The following is a 20,691-nucleotide window of genomic DNA, read 5'->3' as shown; positions in this document are numbered from 1 at the left end:
TTAAATTGGTGGCGCCGCGGTCGGTGGTAACGACATAAATCAGCGGTAGCTAATCGCTCTTCGCTTGAGGCACAACAGCTGTTAGATTAAACGTGACAAACAGCACACTTAATTTCATAATGTATTTTTAACGGACTTTTTACGTAACGTAACTGAAAACATATTCGCCGCCGAGTCGCAGACCTAGCGGCTCGGGACCAGCGACAACGGACTCGGAACATCACTTCACACATTGCGGTCATGGAGCACAATTACATGTCACGTAACTGAACAGGATGAGTCAATACATAACAGGATGACAATTGATAGCGCAGTGACGCGACATAAATAGCGGAACAACACTTGAACAAACTTACTAATCTATCACATCACATGAGATGAATTACAGCCACGTGGACGGTTTTGCCCAACCTAACGGCGTCTGGTAGCGAGCGCCGGGTTTTACCCAATCAGCATTCTTATCCTTACAAAATCGATCCAGGCATCCATCCCACTTCCAGCGCCGGACTTCTAGACCTGCACCCATCTCACTCGCCGCTCTACACCGGGCATCACCAGCCTGCGTCTCCAGCTACTGACTTCAGTCATCCGCCTCGAACGGGTCCGAGTCGTCTCCGTCGGAGGGCGCGCCGCCGGCCGGCCCGAACAGCTCCTGGGAGGGCTGTGCGCCGCTGACGGCCGTGCTGTCGGTCAGGTCGCTCTGCAGCTCGGTGTAGAGCCGCGGGGAGGCCGGTGTGGTAGGCGCACACAGCGGACTGGACGGCCCGGCGGCGCCCGGGGACGGCGAACGGCCGGCAGTGTCGGTCAGCAGCGGCGCGCCGGCCGGAGAGCGCAGCCACGGAGAGCGGGCGCCTCCCGCCGCTGGCCGGGCCGACTCAGAGTCAGAGTCGGCCTCCGACTCCTGCTGAGTCACCAGCGACTCGTCCGCCGCGGGGCTGGGCGGCTCGATATCGGCATTCTCGGCTAAAGCTGGGGATGGAGGATCCTCTGCCGCATCACCGTCCTCGGGCTTGTCCGGGACATCAAGTCCGGAGTCTGCTGGTGGCCCGTCACCTGCACCTCCACCGTCCGTGTGCTGGGTCTCCGACGCCTGCTGTCCGCTTTGATCCTCACGGAGGGCGTCCTCGTCAGACCTGGTAGTAACATTAGCAGGCTGAGATACACCATTCGTAGCAGACGGCGGTATCTCGGTACTAGCGGGATTCAACGGAACGACATTCTTCTTCGTTTTCTTCTTGGGGGCGAACGACGGCTTCAGACTCTGGGAAGTGCCCTGAACCGCTGGTGTCTTCTTTGGTGTTTTGGGTTTAGCGTTTGTTTTTGGTTTCTCGGAAACGTTTTCGGTGGACACCGCTGTGTTGGATTCCGTGGGTGCGGTTCCCTGAGATTGGGAAACAGACTCGCTTCCCAAAGCTGGCGTTTTCTTCGCCTTCTTTACTGAGAACGCCGGCTTTGTTTTCTCGGTCTTGTTTTCAGTGGCAGGTGTCTTCGGTTTCTTGGGCTTCGCAGGCTGCTTTGGTGTGGTCGTTTCACCTTCGCCGACAGGCTTCTTCTTGGATTTCGGCTTCGGCGTCACGCTCGTCTCTGGGGCGTCAGGGTTGCCTTCTGCGGGCGTCTTCTTGGGCTTCTTCTTCGGGGTCTTGGCAGCCTTTGGCACATCTGTCGCATCATTACCCACTTCTGTCATGTTCGATTTCTCCCCCGGTGGAACGTTCTCTTTAAAGTCATCCATGTCGTCTGACAGTGCTGTCTTTTTTGCCTTCTTCGCTTTGGGTGTCTCAGTAGGTTTTGGGGTTTCGGGCCCTCCAGGAACGGCCGATTTCTTCTGCTTCTTAGGTTTAGGAGTTTTGGTTTCTTCGCTCGCCTGGGCATCCACTCCTGCAGACTTCTTGGACTTCTTCGGCTTGCTCGTTCCGTTTCCCACCTCATCCAGTGGCTGGGACTTTTCCTTCTTGCTGGCCGGTTTCTTGGTCTTAGTTGCCGCCGCAGTATCGACTGGGGCTGGGGCGGCCTCGACTCGAGCGGGGGCGGGGGCGGTGGCGGTTCTGGGCTGCCCCGGCGGCCGCTCGGGCTCGGGCGATACCGCCTGCTCCACGTCCGACGCCCCGCTATCGGTGAACATTGGCGAGGCGTCGGCGCCACCTGTGGGCGAGAGTAGGACGTCAGCCTCCCGACTGGCCTCCAGGGGCCGGGGGCTGCCGCGGCCGACACGGAGCTCTGGCGAGCTGGAGAAAGCTGCGGTCAGTGGGGTGCACCATAAATCACAATAAATCGTCATGCGCTATCTACCATCTACACTACAGTCTGGTCAGTCCACGCATCGGTTAATGCACTGTGGCCGGTGTTTGTGAGCAACAGAGCAGAGACAACACCTCAAACCACCGCGCACAAAGGCACATACAGAAACCGGTCCGTCATTTATTCAAACGATGCGGCGCATGCACCTTCATTTACATTAGATATGATGTGATATGTTCCCCATGCAGTCGTTTGGTGTGCTTCGGAATCAGGTGCATGAGATAATCATGGGATGTATGAAGAAAATATGTTTGAGAAAAAGAACGAGTTTTACTGGTTGGGACTCGCGGTATCGCGAACCTCGAGCGCTGTCATGGAAAGAATGCTGAATGAATCCGGTTAAACACTGCTCGTGACTACCTCGTGACTTCGTTATTTTCACTAATATGCAACAGCAGCAACTTCTCAGTCCATTTTTGGCCACATTTTGTTGCATCGTATTCCGACCTACCGTCTGAAACAACTGAACTGTAAAACGTACCCACAAAATAACGAAATTGCGCTACCAGACCCAGCCCGGCCGCGGGCGGTTCATGGCTGGCGGTGTGCGGTTCACTGCCTATATCCCAGTCAGTGCTGCAGCTGCAGTGATATCGCCGGCGAAGTAGCTACTACAGGACGACTGTCCGCCCTGCTAAAGAAACTAGAAACGGCACGCCGTAAAACTGGATTAATAATAGGCCACATCACTCAGTTCAGGGGCCTCTATAGCGCGACGTCACACGTTATCTGACGTCGTCATGCAACGTGCAGACTGGACCCAGAACCGGATTATGGGAGGCAGCATAGGCCGTGTTCGAGTGTCCGTGATGGCCATGGCACATAATAGAGTTCGGGACACGACTGCCTGATCAGGCCGAGTGGTCGTCGCTGTAACCCATATGTCATCTCGTTTGGCTGCCGAGCTGGGGTGAGCTGGGGATGTCGGATACGCGGCTGGTGTTCTGAAGGAATCGTTTGCGGATGGCACTTTCATACAGCCAGCTGGGGCGACGACTTTTGTGTGTAAGCGAGTGGGTATAAGACCCTATTGAAGCTTCTTTACAGTCGCGGTGCTCCGGTAAGAACATCAGACTCCTTACCATGCCCGCGGCGCGCCTGTGACTGAGACTGTGACTGAGACTGCGACTGAGACTGGGACTGGGACTGCGACTGGGTGAGCTGCTGCACAATGTCGTCCACCACGTCCATCAGCGAGTTGACCGTCTCGTCGTCGCGTCCGGCGCTGCTGCCGGAGCTGCTGCTGCGGCTGCGGGGCCGGCGGACGGGCCGCGCGGCACCGCCGGCCGCCCGGTCCGCCTGCGGGGAGGTGGGGAGGGTCACACAGCGGTCATACTGACATCACACAGTGCAGTGGTCTGTCGGCGGAGCCGCAGCATACTCAGCGGCGGGTATCACACGTACAGGGTCCGTCTCAGTGAGATACCCTCCGTAACTCAGTGACATAGCAGTGACATACAACGCTACGAGTATATAGAGGTTCAGGTATATGTCATATGATCTTGTTCTTTTGTGGAGCAAATACCATAGCCCGCTGAGATCATGATATAATTGGAACGGCCATTCCTATTCCGAATGTTATTACATCGGGGATGGACTACCGAGACCCGTCCAGTAAATACGCACAGACCAGGAGCACGGCAGTAGGCCGGTTATATCCCACAGATCTCCCGCAGGACGTGTATCCTATCGTCCCGCCGCGCCGGTCTCTGACCGGGCCGGTCGGGTCGCCGCACAGGACCGACCAGTCCGATGTCCGGTGGGACGGTCACAGCGACCGGAACTGGACTGGTGTTCGGCTCCTGACAGCACTACGTAAGTACACAATCTTACGGATCTGCAATTTGGGTGCTGGCGTGCAACGCCATGAATACTTTATGTCAGTCGGCAAAATAGTCCGGCCATTGTTTGCGATTGCTAGTCACGTAAAACAAATTCTTTTGCAGTCTTCCCGAAGTTCAAAATGCAAAACGCCCGAGCGGGTCGGCCCAAACAGGTTTAATGCATGGAGGAGCAATTTGGCCCAAGTTTTTAACAGTTACCGTCATGGCGCTCTACCTTGACACTGCTGTCAAATGTCACCCGACAGCGCGACTGCCGGGGTTGTCAACACTGACAGACGTGCTGTCAGATTTGAGTCACACACCGTATCACCATTCCGAGCCTCATAAACAGGCGACAAACCTGTGCAGCGAAGGTAAACAACAGCTGCACATAAACTTGGACTAAATGTTCGTTAACGGGCTAGCGCCGGACAGCGGCGAGACGGTCCTCCGAATAGCCGCGCCGCCGCCCGGGGCGGCCCCGCCGGCGGCGCGGCCCTCTCGGACGGGACGGGAGGGGACGGGAGACGCTTCCCCAGTGCGTGGGCGCTCGGCGCGCGCGGCGGAGGCGCGCTCCCGCGCGCCGAGAGGAGCGTCCGTCGGGTTCGATTTTTTTGTAGTGTCTGCCTCCGTGGGATAAGCACGCCGCTACGTTCCTGCGATCTACATCGGCACCGGTGACGTACCCTCTGGCCACGTATATGGCGGCACCCTGCAGTGTCATAAGTGTTTGTCTCCGTCTCTCTGGCCTCTGTAGCCGCCTCGCCCATGGGGTACACTGCCGGAGGCCGAGACGTGACGTGCTCCTAAGCAGTGCAGGTCAGTTATCCCCGGTAAATACCTCTCAGATGGGCGTCGTGCGTGGCGAGAGCTCGCCGTCTCCATGGGCGTGTGTCTCGCGCTTGACGTCGCGCAGAAGAGTCTACCAGCGAGAGGAGATTGGAGAGCGAAGTGCCGCGTTAAGCAGTTCCCTTCTGTGCAGTATCTGCCTGTGCAACGATGGAGCACGCCGCCTTAGGATACGCCATCACCGGTAAGATATCACCGGCGCACGCGACTACCTGTCCGTCGTTTAGGCCACCATCGCGGCCCAGGTGGCCCCTCTGAGCGCTGATCGCTCCATGCGCCGACAACCCATGCTTATTCGGGTAGCCGCTGATCGGCCCCTCTGCGCGCTGATCGCTCCACGCACTGACCGGCCCCTCTGAGCGCTGATCGCTCCACGCACTGACTGGCCCCTCTGAGCGCTGATCGCTCCACGCACTGACCGGCCCCTCTGAGCGCTGATCGCTCCACGCACTGACTGGCCCCTCTGAGCGCTGATCGCTCCACGCACTGACCGGCCCCTCTGAGCGCTGATCGCTCCACGCACTGACCGGCCCCTCTGAGCGCTGATCGCTCCACGCACTGACCGGCCCCCGAGCGCTGATCGCTCCACGCACTGACCGGCCCCTCTGAGCGCTGGTCGCTCCATGCACTGATCACCGGCCCCTCTGAGCCTGATCGCTCCACACGCTGACAGCCCGTACTTATTCGAGTAGCCGCTGACTGGCCCCTCTGAGCGCTGATCGCTCCACGCACTGACCGGCCCCTCTGAGCGCTGATCGCTCCACGCACTGACCGGCCCCTCTGAGCGCTGATCGCTCCACGCACTGACCGGCCCCTCCCTCTGAGCGCTGATCGCTCCACGCACTGACCGGCCCCTCTGAGCGCTGATCGCTCCACGCACTGACCGGCCCCTCTGAGCGCTGATCGCTCCACGCACTGACCGGCCCTGCTGAGCGCTGATCGCTCCACGCACTGACCGGCCCCTCTGAGCGCTGATCGCTCCACGCACGACTGCTCCCCGCCTAATTGGTCTGCACGCTCACAGACAGCCGCTGAACGGCCCGCCGGAGCGCTGACGGCTCCCCGCATAATGGTCTGCACGCTCACACCGACGCGCGCGCAAGCATGAATCGCTGACTGGCCCTATATAGCGCAACTGGCAGCCCGTCTGCACGAATGGAACTCTGACCCGTCCCATAGCATTGTCGGCTCACATACACTGGTAAACAGCGGTACGCACGAATGGATCGAACGCACGCTGACCACCGCATGCGACCACGTACGGCCCGTACGCATCAGGTGACCGCGCGTACGCTAACCACGTGGCCTGGCCCAGCAGTCCTGACGTCACACCGCCCGCAAAGAACGGGGTCACGGGGTCGAACGGCGGTGGGCGAACGTGTGGTGCGGTTGACACCTGACCGTCCATTGTTTACTTTCCCGCCCGACTGGTGTTTGACCGTGGGTTGTTTTCGCGCTCTCCGCACCGGTCACCCTAGCGTTATCGTACCCATAATACCGCTGGTGACGTTCCCGGCGAGGCCGCCATGTCGCCAACGCCCCCCCCCCCCCGATACTGGCGTCTCAGTGGACCTAAGCGCCTTCATCCCACTCACAGGACTGCAAACAACGCCCCTAACTGACGGCCTGTTATCCTGGCCTACAGGACTCCGACCGCTCACCCCAACGGACAACACCGCAGCGCGGAGCGCGATCGGTGGCCCCTGGGCAGACGTGACAGGCCCGTGACCCCCTACAGCAATGCCCGCCCACCAGACGACCACCGGAGCTGACGCGCCGGCGGGCCCCCAGCCGGCCCCGGTACATACCAGCAACAACACGGGCCCACGGAGCCGGAGACCCACCGGCTTGCCCTGTGCCGACCGGCGACGGCCGGCGCCGCGGCCCCGCCCTCATGGGGAGGCGCGGCACACACCCCCGCCTACCCGGCGCTTGGAGGCGCGCCCAACTGGCCGGCGGCCGGAGGCGCGTCCAACTGGCCGGCGCCCGGGGGCGCGCCCAACTGGCCGGCGCCCGGGAATGAACAGTTCGCCGGCGTCGGCCCCACACCCACGGCCCAGGCCTACAACCGCCCGACCCCCGCGACCCAGCCGAGCGGCGCAGCCAGCACCGGGCACGGGCTGCCCCCACAAATGATCCAGCCCTATGACGAGTACCGACGCTCAGCCGGCGAGACTAGTGAGAGCGTAGCCGCGGCAGAACTAAAGGCACGCGAGCGAGGGGTGGCGGCGGACCGCGCACAAGACCACCAGCAGCTACCGGTAGTGTCCTACGCGCAGCCGCCGGTACCCGCCCTCCAGCTAGCCGGGGTCAGCACCAAGGCCGCCCAGGACCTCCGCCACCGAGGCCGCTACGTCGCGGTCGACGACTCGGGGGATGAAGTAGGGGGCCCGCTGACGACCACCGCCCACTATTTGGCCCGGGTAGCCGAACTGCTGGCTCACAGAGCCTACCATTTCCCGGTGGCGGGGCTCCAGCTGACAAGTTACATGGCGTGGCTGCTGCGTACTTACGCCAACCGGCCCCTCGCCGAAACTCGGGCCGCCGACGCCAAAGCACGAGAGGCCATGGCGGCAAATCCGGGTATTCTGCACACAGCTCTCGACTGGGACGTGCTGTGCCGGCCTGGCATAACACCAATTAGCCACAGTGTGGAGACCAGGAAGCCGCAGCGGGTAATCATCTGCCAGACTTCCTGGCCGGTCGCTACTTTCATGCCAATTCATTAACTTTTTTGAAGGTGGGAGGGTCCCCCTGCAGGACCGCTCGTGAACTGAACATCACAGCCGCTCGGTATGGCCCACACAAAGCCATCGCAATTTGACGTGGCTCTGCCGGCACGGGGCCGCTGACCGGTGCTCGCGCTGACGTCACATCGCGTCACCAACTTCACTGGCAAGCCCACTCATGCCTTAGTTCTGACGTTGTCACACCACCGCCAATTGACCCGTTCCAACGCACACCCCCGCCGGCCGGGAGCACGCTGACGTTCCATCGTGGCTGCCGACCCAGGTGTAAATGCATCCCGCTGGCAGGTAATTGCGTTAAAGACCCACTCCGCGTGTGTCCATTGTAAGACGACACCCACCCGCGCTCTCCGGCTCCGACAGCGGACAGCGCAGTTCCCCTCCCCTCCCCCATTGCCGACCTCCCGTTATCGGGACCAACAGCAAACACGCGCACCCCACCCGCGCACCACCAGCTGATAGTGCTCATGGCACGGGGAGACGAGCCAGAGGGCTGTTCACGGGCCCTGTGTGCGGTCGGACCGCACACAGCCTCCAAGCTCCGCCCACTGCGTCCCTACGTCAGCCTTCCGTCACCGCACACAGCGACCGCTGTGGCCGGTCGGGACCGGCCACAGGAATCCGTCCACCGCACGCAGCCGTGACGTCAGAGCCGCCTACCCATCCCCTACCCCCACGCCTTCTGGACGCACCGCACACACCGCACGCAGCAGTGTGCGGTGCCCGTGAACACCCCTCCGGCTCTGGCAGCCGCAATTGGCCGGGAGAATGGCGAAAGGGGCCCTAACATGATGTCGGTTCAGGTCGACCCGGGATCTGACGTAACCACACCGCTGACCGGTGCTCGCGCTGATGTCACATTGCGTCTGGCGAGCGCAGGGACGGCTCGTGATTTGATATCATACCACAGCCGCTCGGTATGACCCTGATATGGCGCCGACGCCAACTGATTCGGACTCTGACATTACAATACCGCCGACCGGTGCTCCCACTGACGTTATATTGCGTCTAACGACCACAGAATGATCTGTAACCCGATTCATAGCACAGACGCTCGGTATGGCCCCTGATTGGTATGATGACCGTATGTATGGCTTGGTATGACGAGCCAGCGCAGTTTATAATCGGATGCTGACGCCACACCACCGCCAATCTACCGTCTGACCGCACACCGAGCTCAGCTGGCTCGGCTCGGGCACCGGACGGCGTAGTCTCCCTCCCCATTACTGCCCCCCATATTGTCGGGGCCAACAGCAAACACGCGCTCTCCGGCCCAGCCGCAGTCTGCCGGAGGAGACAGCACAGTGCTGACTGCCCGAGACGCCACCCTCCCCACCAGTGGACCGTTGTTTGTGCTACGGGGCGCCCGCCCTCACCCGGCTGTGTTTGAATAGCACACTGCGGGCAACTATCGGCTCAGGTTCGACAACCACAGCCTCCGCGACGGGCCCAGTATGAGCCGCGACGCCCTTACCTCCCCTGTGCGCGCCCCCGCCCTCCACTGGGCGCTGACAAACTCCAACCAAGTGACAGAGGTGAGTCGACGCCCATTCTCCTAGTGTGTGATCAGTGCTGTTTGCCAACCAACCCTGCCTCCTGCCTGGCGTCTCGTGGCCGCGGCCTGGCCTGCCTGAGCAGGCCACTTTACGCCGCGTCCCTCCTGGAGCACCGATCACTATAATAACATTCTGTCCTGTCGGGTGTGATTGGCGTAAGGAATGGAGGAATGGACATAACGTGAGAGGGACGGCCGGCCGATCATCAGCCAATGTAACGTTCGAGCAGAGTCTGTGCGGCGCTATAGTTAACGGAAGATAACGTTGTTATATGTTCGTTAACGGGCTAGCGCCGGACAGCGGCGAGACGGTCCTCCGAATAGCCGCGCCGCCGCCCGGGGCGGCCCCGCCGGCGGCGCGGCCCTCTCGGACGGGACGGGAGGGGACGGGAGACGCTTCCCCAGTGCGTGGGCGCTCGGCGCGCGCGGCGGAGGCGCGCTCCCGCGCGCCGAGAGGAGCGTCCGTCGGGTTCGATTTTTTTTTTCTTTCTTTTTCAGCTCGTCGACCGTCCCTCTCACATCGCGTAAGGAATGGAGGAATGGACATAACGTGAGAGGGACGGCCGGCCGATCATCAGCCAATGTAACGTTCGAGCAGAGTCTGTGCGGCGCTATAGTTAACGGAAGATAACGTTGTTATAGTTCAGTGTTCCTTGATCCATATTCGTACATATACATGCATGTATAATGCATACGCCCGTACTAGCGTAAACACACGTCACACATGCATGCATACTATGAGTATGCACATTGCACACACTAGGTGGATAATAAATAATGCACAGCGCTGTAACAGCCGATATAATTGTCCCGCCGGCAACGGTGACCGGGCAGGGACACCGATATCGCATTCGCCACGACCCACCCACTCTACGCGTTCTCCAGATACAGCACGTAGCGTCTATTCTCGATTCCCAGTATCAGCCCGACTCTAAGTGGACTCGGTATCGCACCCGTACCGACCGTTCAGTTCGCGCCCGGTACCCACCTGTGCTCCGCGAGAGGTGGGCTTGGCACGGCGCCGGTCTCGACGCTTCTTGCGCGCGGCCGGCCTCCCTGGGAGAGGCGGTGGGGTCCGTCAGTTGGCACCGGTCACGGAGTACGGGCACACACCCCGCCCCTCCCCCCACCCACCAGGTGTGCAGCGGCAGCCGGTGGCAGCGGGCGGCAGCAGGACAAATATTTGGACGCATGGCAGGCTTGTGTAAATACGGCACAGCTATTACCGGCCGACGCGGCTTTTTCCGCGCCTTTGCCAAGCTTCTCACACTAGGTACTCCGCGAAGAACCGGCATTAGCTATAAAAACGTACCGCAGTACGTGACCCGCGTGAGGTGTCACCACCAGCTGGTCGATTCGTCCTCTCTGTACTTTCTCCCCGCCCTTATCATTCCCCCTGCAGACGTCTTCCCGCATACCGTCAGCACCGGTCGTGACACCGGTCGCAGCTCAAACACCCGCATCGCCCCCCCCCCCCCCCCCCCCTACGCCTCGGTACCTTACACAGTACACACATCCCAGTAGTGTCTCCCCTTACCCCTCCCCCTAGTGTCTCGAAGCGGCATCTACCCACCCCTCCATCCCCTCCCTTCCTGTCGACCCACCGTCGGGCAGGTGGCCGGTCTCGGCGTCGCTATCCGAGTAGATGGGCCACGGGCCCGGGTAGCGGGCCACGAACGTAAACCGACGCCGCCGCTCGGCCAGCGAGCAGCCGAGCGCCTCGCGCGCCTGTTCAGCGGCCGCCTCCAGCCGGGCGCGGTACTCGATACCGCGACACCGGGTCTGCGAAGGAACAGGTCAGGTCAAGTGCCAGCAGCCGGGTGCAATACTGGATACAGGGGCACAGCGTCTGTAGTCGCAAATGTCGTAATCCTGGCCATGTAACACCGACCCGTGCGTCAGACGAGCTTTTTGTATAAGACTGTATCTCATCGAGACGTGTCGTCGGGAAAAGGGTAAGGTGAGTCAAGCAGTGATGTATGTTTACGCAAGATGACAGGACAAAGGGACCATGAGACTGGGGCAGCGAGGCAGCAGAGTAAACGGTAAAAGACAAACAGAAGTGCGGAAAACAAGATAAAAATAGGACACAGGCTCATGGAGCCAAGCAGGACAGGTCACAATCATAAGTAAACACGGCAGGGGCTGACCGTCGCGCCACCCTACCAGCCGGTGGCGCCCCCGCAAACAATGGTCGTAGCAGGCGTTGCCGCATGGGGTCAGTTCTGGGTCCGACTCGTACAAAGGCGCGCAGAAAACACCCGCACAGCGACCGACAGGAGATGCGCGGAGGCCCGCGGCTCGGCCGACCTCTTGCCATCTGCCGCGCTGGTGGCGAGAAGCGCGAAAACGCACCGGTATTTGGTAACCAAAATATGGATTTTTCACTCCGATTTGGCGAGCGATTGGTCAGAAAAACCAGAATTGAGCCCTTCAGAGGGCCGGCTAGCTACGCCCTAGGCTGGAGGGAAGCTTAGAAGAACAACAATAACAACATGTCAGAATGGTGCGCCGAGCAGTGAGAACAGCCCTGACACAATGGCACACGGTGCACGGCTCGACACACCGGCCGGCCGCCGGCCCAAACATTGCCGCTCCACTTCCCCCGCGCGCCATCACGGTCAGGGACGAGTCGTCACAGTCTCACGGCTGGTGTGACAGCGCGGGACACTGGGGCACGGCACGGAGCGCGGATAGGGTCGGTGAGCCAGCCACAGGTGCTCCAGGGTACCCAGCTACATCGGGTGTTAAAATTGACACCTTTTTTAAACCCCACATCTGTTCTCCGGTGAATTTCCGGGAAGCACGAAAGATCTCTTTTTAGAAGTGTCCAATCGTCCGATCCTGATCAAATTTGTGTGTTTGCTCTGGCATTGCTTGATCTGCCAAGACAGACAAACTTGAGAAAAATCGAGTGACTGTACCTTTTTTGAAGGTTTCTAAACAACTTGTCTGAACTTCACGGGAGAACAAATGTGGGGTTTAAAAAAAGGTGTCGAAATATCAAATGACAACGAAATGAAGACATCTATTTTTGCGCTGTATGCAAGCTATCGATTTATATAGCAACATTACATAAGAGGGCATAAACTGATTTCTTATTGTAACTATGAGCTTGGCTCTAATCTCTACGACAGCTGTAGCCCAAACGCTGAAAGAAGCACACGTCATTTGCGGAAGTTACTAGACGTAAACCAGATAGCTCGAGATAAACCGGTTCCTTTGTGTCTCCACCTCACTGACGCTCTGTAAAAAGCGGTATCAGCCCGGCCAGACGTCCTCTCTCTGATCCTACGTTATCCCAGCTACCAGCTGCGCTCCGTCAGCCCCCGTTTCCCCGCCCCGCACTGACGCCTCACGGTCGTAGCCAGCCGATTCCAGGGCTCTCGCAGCTCAGTCAAGACGAGACCCGGGGAGGGGGGGGGGGGAGGCCCCAGCTCGTGCCATCCGCTCGGGGTATTCGTTGCGTCAGGAGACACATTGGGGTCACAGCTCTACTGGGCTGACGACAGTGCGAGACGGGACGGGGGAGGGACGGCGCAGGGACCGGGGAGAGGCGATGCAAGAAGGAGTGCGGGAGGGCAGGGATCAGAGATTATATGCGATTTTTTTCTGAAGTGGTGTGCTCGTTGAAAGTCGAAAGTCGTCGATACAATGAATTAGTTCTGACCACGATGACTATAAATAGTTCTGACGAGCTTCCTGGGATTCTTTCGAGCGTTTGCGGGGCAGCGAGCCATTGCCGAATAAGAATGACCAATAACCTTGATCATGCTTTGAAATCGAGGACAATAATTCTACAATCTTTTTAGGGATCAATAATTTTCAAAAATCAATCATTTTTAGGGAGTAGGATCAAAGACGCATGTATTTGAATAGAGCGGGCTGCTGTCAATGGTGAGTTGCATCTTCGTGTTCAAGGCTTCCTCAATGTTAAACGTCAATGTGTCCAACTGTCTATCACAAAACGTATTTTAATATGTGACCAATACATTTCTGCAGACGGACTGGACTAACGGTACGACTGTGGTCGAACGAACAGTCGCATTGCAGTTTATGCAATTCATCGGCGCCGACTATGCATAAGGACAATGGAATGAACAATGTAAATTTGCTTCCTTTGGAAGTTTGTGTGAGTGACCGACTGAGCAAGTGTGAAAAAAAAAACAAAGAGACATAGCCATACAGACAGACAGACAGACAGATAGACAGACAGATCTACAGACTGACCGACAGGCACACAGACGAGCAGAGATAGACATCACAGCGAGCTGAAGGCTTCTCGCAGACACCGGCGTCCCATGCCCCTCGAAAACGACCGAAGAACCTCCGCACAATTGTAATTTGTAACCCTGAATCGATCTCACTCCACTTAGCTCCACATCTTGTTTATTGCGCATTCTACATACTTGCCACTTGCGCATTCTATCGACGGACATGCGCAATGCACACAGCACATCCACACGAGCCACCGCCTGATCTGACCAGCCTGACCGTCTCGGAATCCGTCGGCCCCGCCACTGACCTTTCCTCGCGTGGTGGGCTGGTCGCCCGTCTCGAACTTCTTCACCTGACTGGGGGTGACCCAGGCTCGGGTCACCGGCTGGGAGGCCGCGTCCAGGAACGCCACGTGGTAGTGGGTCTGTGAGAGGAGGAGAGGGCGGTCAGTACGGGGGTAGAGGTGACCCACATGAGGCTTGTCGGCTAGGGGCTCGGATGTCGTGCCTTATCGCGGCGCTCAGATCGGATATCACGCAGCTCGGCGGCGGTGACGGGCAGAGAGAAATGGGAGGAGAGAGGGAGTTAGGGATAGAGGAGGAGGAGGGATGGAGGAAGAGATAAAAGGAGAGAGGAGCATGAAGAAGGAAGGCGAGGGAGCGAGGCTCCACCACTCACAGCACGCACTGCCCTGGGCGATCACGCCTTTACATGACTGCTCTAACCTATCTCGCAACTTCCCTGGTTGCTCCTCAGCCATGGCATGCCCTGCGTTCACGTAATGTTAAGCCCGTGTGACACTCCACGTCCACACTTATGACACCGTCCCTCCCTCCCCCCTCACCCCCCAGGCGCGGCGGCAGGCGCCGTGTCGTCGGAAGCGGTGCGTGTGAAAGTCAGCAGCCTGTGACGAGCACACCGCCACCCCATGGATGATATAACACCCCATGGATTATTATCTCATCCATGGCCACCCCACACCGAGCGCAGAACTGACAGCCCGTGTATCACGTGCCGCCCTCACTCCCTCCTCCGACCACTGACCGGCGTCTCTGAGAATCCATCCAGCCAGAAAAAGTCCTCCGTGTCGGGGTCATCGTCGACGATGGCCGGCCACCAGGGGAACCCGGCCAGGCGCGCCCAGACCACCGAGCCGACCGTGTAGCGGACGGCCACCAGGCGAGGGAACGCCGAGTTGGGGATGTGCTCCTGCGGCGCCGAGCACCAGCCGTACTGGCTATCTGTGGACAGAGAACAGGAGTGTTCTTACTGGGTATCTGTGGACACTGGAGTGAGCGGCAGCGTTATACCAGCCGTAGTGGGTATATTTGAACAGGGAACGGCGGTGTTACACCAGCCGTACTAGATATCTGCAGACGGGGAGCGGCAGTGTTACACCGCCTACACGACTGACAAGTCTGTGTTCAGCTTTGGTAGGCACATAATAAACAAAGTAGTAAGATACTCTATCATTTTCACTCGCTGCGGTTATTCTTTACAACGATGCATGACCCTGTACTCTCGGCCGGTCAGCGTGACCCATCGCCGGTCCACTCCATCCACGGAGTGGACGGGCACGGAGTTCACGGTCCCGCCCTCATTCGGACAGCGGTTACTCGCCGTGCTTATTACGTCATTCATGGTTCCGCTCTCAGCCGGCACAGCACAGTCATGTCCTTACCACCGTGCATGGTTCCGTCAGTACAGCACACTGGCCGTGCCCGCTTACCGCTGTTCATGGTGCAGTGCCAGACCTGCGGCAGCTGACACGGGTCCTGCACGCCAGCCAAGTAGCGCCACTTGCCGCAGTCGATGTGCGAGCATTGCACCCACGTACCGCACGTGCGACGAGCCTGCAGAGCCAGCAGCCGGGCCTACAGGGAGGCACCGAGATGGGGAGGCGTGACTGAGTGGACACCGGTTGCACACGGGGCGAGGCATGTCGGGAACAATTGATGCAAGTTACCGTCTTCGCCACTTGACGCATTACCGGCACCTGAATGAACGTAAGGGTCACAGACAAAGTGACAGAGAAAATGATGCAGCTGTACTTTCATATACTGCTTCTTTATAATAGACAAACGTCAGCTGGTGCCGCTAAGTTATGGGTAGGTATTCAGAACGTTACGACAACGGCCGTTAAATCTGAACGACATATAGGCGAAGCATTGTTTTCTATGCATAACAAGTAACAACTGAAACATTTTCAGCAACGTCACTGAAGAGCTAACGCAGCAGCTTTGACCGCCGAAACGAACATCACCGCAAAACCGCGGGCATTTGGCTCAAATAAACACGCGGATAGAACAAAAAGAGCAGTCTACAGAGAGAGCGTCTGTAGAGGGCGTTGCACCGCCATAGCACAAGCCCAGTGCCGTCGGTACCGTTTACAATAGTATAAACTAAAACCAATCGGTTCCGATAGATATGCGAACAGTCCACGTTGCCGATAGATTCACGTTGGATCTGTGTGACGCAGAGAGAGAAGGCTATCTGGAAGGCTGAAACTCGGAGAACGAGCAGCGCCGCTGGAACTCGTTATGTCGTCAGCTTGCTATCCGGCGAGGAAAACTGGTAAATTGACAGGCATGACGGGCCTGCATATTATTCCTCAGCAGCATAATAGCATGTGCGATCTAACAGAGACCGTCATTGCATTCGTGTTCAAAACAAGCACGAGACCTCGGCAGGTTAAAAAGGAAGCCAGAGTCGGCCAAAGTTCCGTTTCAGCATATTGCAATGGCCGTGAACTGTGAGCCGTCCAAACAGGTCTGAATACGGGGTAAGCGCAGCGTCCTAAAACATAAATAGCGTCAGCATGCGGCCTGCAGGCAAAGGGTCAACACATGAATTCCGTTGAGTGGTAACTCCGCGTCCCGCGATGCACCAAAAGTGACAGCATAAGAATGCGCCGCATAAACATGCTTCTCAAAAAAGAAAAAAAGGAAACTTTCAGGAAAGTTTCAACGGTAAAAAGAAGGATGATCGTACCCTTCCTCTCAAACCGACGCCATCCCTTAGCATTTCCGCGTTTCACCTTCAATCTTCGCCTGTCCGAACTCCTTCACACCAAACGTCACAGCAACCTACAGCGTCACCGCCCATACCCCATACCCCGCGCCAGTGATAGTGACATGTCATCCCAAATAACAATCCCTGGGCACGGAGCGCCGCGGGCGCGGGGTGGGACGGACGGTAGCCGGGGGCAACGACCGCCGCGGGGCGGGGGCGGGGGGCGGTGACCGGCCGCGGCCTCACGCGCTGGACGAGCGGAGCCAGTGGGTCAGCAGGACAGAAACTGAAGTCCTGCCAGCGGCGACCGGATGGCGTGACGCCACTCGCACAGACGTGCATGATGCAACGAACCAATGCCGTGCACGCCACGGTCGAACGACCGGCGGACCGGCGCCAGACGATCGCTGGACTAACGGCAGGCCAGCGGCAGGGGACCGTCAGGAACTAATGTTCATGGAGCTGCAGCCCCGTCCGGTCCGATCGGCAGCACTTCCTGGCAGCGCGGTTATCGGGGATTGGAGCGTTGCCTGCAGCGGCTGCAGTGGGGCCATTTTGGGGACTGGAGGCGGCCGCCGTCCGCCGGGACACGGTCAAAGACAATGACCGCTCCACAGCGGCAGTCAACATCGGACCTCTATATATCGGGAGCTACTGCAGTGGTCACTGGTTACTGACTCCTGTCAGTGTGTGTGGGTAACGCGGCAACCTAACCAAACGTGCGTGATCGCGTGTGTGGCTGTGTGCACTGTGCAATGTGCAGCGTGCACGCGTGCGTGCAGCCAAGCGCACCTGTGTGTGCGTACGCGCTTGTGGGTGTATGCACTATGGGCGTAACTGTGCATGGGGGATAGGTAATTGTATTTCACACTACGACGATGGATGGGACTTAAGCAGGTACATACCATACAAGATCACACGTTACTTTCCAAGGTCATGCTAAGTACAGTTATACCGCCGCGCCGCGGAAAGCTTGAAATGTCACTTTGACGTAAACGGTCTATTTTTGAAACGTAATTTCGATTGTTAAAAACACGCCAAATGCTATTCTTTTACTAAAAAGTGGGTCAGACAAACATCGCAGAATACAAAGAAAAAAAAACTCACCGCAATGCATAGCATGCAACAAATGACAGGCCTACCAGATGCTGCGATATTCCCTGCAAAACTGGTTTAATTCCTTTAGACCGTGATAAACTCCGTCGGCGTTTCGTGCAGTGCCCCTTAGCCGTTACACTCCTACAATGCCCGGTGATTATGTTGAACAGTAGGACATTTATCAGGGCCTACTGTATCCCCTTTAGCCCAGTGACCACTTTAGTCAGAACTCAGAACTGAATATACTTGGTTCTACTGGCGTTTGGAAACAAGGCCGAATGGCCCCCTATGCAGCGATTGCCGCGGTTGATTGCTGCTTAACTCACAGCTCACCGTTCATGAGTGCATTCGCCGAGAGTCGCCGTCAATCTACTAATGCGTGGTTCACACCGGATCCGTAATGACGCCGTAACCGTTACGGCCGTAATGAGCTAGATATTTCTCTAGATTCCCCAAGCATTGTGACTTTTCTAGACGAAGTTGAAATGTGGCAACCAGCCGCCGTAAACTGGCAGCGTCCACCGTACTCGTTACGGAACGTAACAGAAGTTGGGAAAATTGAACTTTTCGGCCCGACCGGCCGCCGTAATGACTTTTGTTGACATGTATCTCCAAAACGGTTTGACTGTTTGATGAGCGGTCTTCTTTGGAGAGGGGATGTATCCTTTCTTCATGGAACTGTGCTATCTATAAAACTCATGAGTGCCTGTTAGAGCGCGTGCCACGTGCGACGTGAGAGGTTCCAGAAGAGCTCGTCATTTCAGAACTCGGGAACGGCTGAAGCGATACAGCTCAAAATTTGTTTGTTGTTTTGGCTGGGTACACACTACACATTCGGTGACCTTTGAACGGTTTTGAATTCTGGCTTCAGCGCGTGCGCACGTGCACACCCCTTTTTAATATCTCGGGATCTGCTGGGCCGATAGCGCTCATATTTTGTATGCTAGAGGACACCATGTAAATATGAATATTGCATAGGTTGGCAAAGACATTAGTATGCACGTGCGCACGTGCGGACCCCTTTTTAGTATGTGGGATCCGCTGGTCCGATAGCGCTCATATTAAGTATGGTGAAAAGCACTATGTTTTTAAGCATATTGCACGGGCTGGCAAAGATATTGATTTGCACGTGCGCACGTGCGTACCCCTTTTTCATATCTGTGGATCGGCTGGGCCGTTAGCGCTCATATGTTGTATGCTGAATAGCACCATGTTTATAAGCAGATTGCACGGGTTGGCAAAGGCATTGATTTGCACGTGCGCACGTGCGTACCCCTTTTTCATATCAGTGGATCGGCTAATAGCTCTCATATTTTGTATGCTGAATAGCACCATGTTTATAAGTAGATTGCACGGGCTGGCAAAGACATTGATTTGCACGTGCGCACGTGCGTACCCCTTTTTCATATTTTTGGATCCGCTGGGCCGATAACGCTCATATTAAATGCCGAATGACACCATGCTGACCTGCAGATTGTACTGGTCAGCGATGGTATAGGCTAGCACGTGCGCACGTGCGCACCCTTTTTCCATAACCACAGATCGGTTGGGCCGATAGAGCTTATATTAAGTATGCTGAATAACATCATGCATATAAGTAGACTTCACAGGTCAGCGAGCGTATTAGTCTGCACACGTGCGCGTGCTTACCCCTTTTTAATGACATGTTCTGATTGCTGGGGATTGCATCTTTGGTAGGTTAAGCCAAGGTATCGCCGAGCAGTTATGAAGCTTCCAAATGTTGACGAGGGCAGCGGTCTGCTCGTGCGCACGTGCGGACCCTTTGGACTTTTACCTTAGCTCGAATCAACCTGCCAATGATTATTATTTCTTGTGAGCATGCCCTCAGCGTGTAACGCTCACGGCTTACTTTGTATCTTGTATGTGGAGCTCTGAGTTTTGAGTTTCATGGAGTTCTGAGTAAACTTCACCGGCCATATTGCCCCTGCTACTTGCTAAATTTGATACTTGGACTTGTACATTAGGGTTGTTCAAAAAAACCGAATTTTGGAAAAGTATATGAGCTCATGGCTCATGTGGTGCGGTATTCTTTTCTGAGTCCAATGATGCCCTTTTTTCTGAAAAGTATTAACTGTTAGGGGCTCCTCAAACGGCTTAAAGAGGACCATGTTACGCCCGCCGACCGGCCGGTATCAATAAGGGCGAGAATTCGACGCCGCGCACGGGCGGCAGCGCCTTATCGGCACCGCGCGGCACGACATCTGCCGGGCGGCCGGCCGGGCGGTGGGAAGTTATAAGTGGGTGGTCTTTATCACGCGATCGGGGTGCGCTATCCCATGTTTTCGGGGCGGAAAGCTTCAGTGCAGCATCGGTGCGTCTGCCACGGTGGTCTGTGTCGATGGTACAGAAAATAACTCAAACAGAGCTCAGAAAAGACTGAATGATTCTGGGTAGTTGCCTCGAAACAATCCGTTTCAATAATACAGCTGCCTTCTTAACGTACTGTATCACTTGTTAATTCTTCAAAAAGCAAGCTCAGAGCAATGACAGACTTCTTTGCATTGCTGTTGACAATTCAAGCTGCTTTTGGACGGTGGCTCGCAGCCCCAATATGCTGCCGCGTAACTCTATTCCAACGACGAAACGGCAACTTAGCGAGAATTGAAAATTTAACGAAGTAGGTACAACAGGAGCTGGCAAGGCTCCTGCATTGGTCTATCCGTCATGAGTGACACACCGGGGTAATGTGTCACGTCAGGGCAGAGCTGTGTTCTGTGCCGGGTCTGGATTCGGGTCTTGATCAGCATCGGTGGGCACGGCCGCCCTGGCCGGACTGCCGGCGTCGCTTATGCTCGAAGGATTGGATAAACGGCGCTTGATTTATATGAGTAGGTACTCCGGCTAATGTCTCTACTCATGTCTCACTTCGTCACACTGTCAGGGTGGCCACCCTGTCATTCCCAGACATGTTATGTTTTCTTTCGACCTGCTAATCTAAGTTAAACCCTGGCGTCGATTCTGTTGCCCCAGCATCTGATATCAACGTATCTGAATAATGACATTGGTGACGCCTATGCTCGTCAAAGCCACCTCCAAACTTGGGCCGATGACTGTCGGGTCTCCTCTAAAT

General features: G+C 57.0%; 1 protein-coding gene across 3 annotated transcripts in view; it reads right to left on the bottom strand.

Annotated features, from left to right (window-relative positions):
* Nucleotides 1-108: 108 nt before the first annotated feature.
* LOC122381649 (hepatoma-derived growth factor-related protein 2-like) overlaps nucleotides 109-20,691 on the bottom strand; it is a 33,109-nt gene continuing 12,526 nt past the window's right edge. For all 3 annotated transcript variants that reach the window (XM_043366066.1, XM_043366064.1, XM_043366065.1), the window contains 7 exons: nucleotides 15,220-15,364; nucleotides 14,535-14,731; nucleotides 13,798-13,914; nucleotides 10,877-11,054; nucleotides 10,261-10,328; nucleotides 3,381-3,597; nucleotides 109-2,142 (listed from right to left, as the gene is read on the bottom strand). In XM_043366066.1, the coding sequence (XP_043222001.1) occupies nucleotides 581-2,142; nucleotides 3,381-3,597; nucleotides 10,261-10,328; nucleotides 10,877-11,054; nucleotides 13,798-13,914; nucleotides 14,535-14,731; nucleotides 15,220-15,364 (2,484 nt within the window). In that variant the 3' untranslated portion in view covers nucleotides 109-580. The remainder of the gene's footprint in view (nucleotides 2,143-3,380; nucleotides 3,598-10,260; nucleotides 10,329-10,876; nucleotides 11,055-13,797; nucleotides 13,915-14,534; nucleotides 14,732-15,219; nucleotides 15,365-20,691) is intronic.

This window comes from Amphibalanus amphitrite, unplaced genomic scaffold (genome assembly GCF_019059575.1).
Source record: "Amphibalanus amphitrite isolate SeventyFive unplaced genomic scaffold, NRLGWU_Aamphi_draft 000124F_arrow, whole genome shotgun sequence".
Lineage (NCBI taxonomy): Eukaryota > Metazoa > Arthropoda > Thecostraca > Balanomorpha > Balanidae > Amphibalanus > Amphibalanus amphitrite.
The sequence above is the reverse complement of the archived record's forward strand: the minus strand, read 5'-3'. Positions and strand labels throughout refer to the sequence as shown.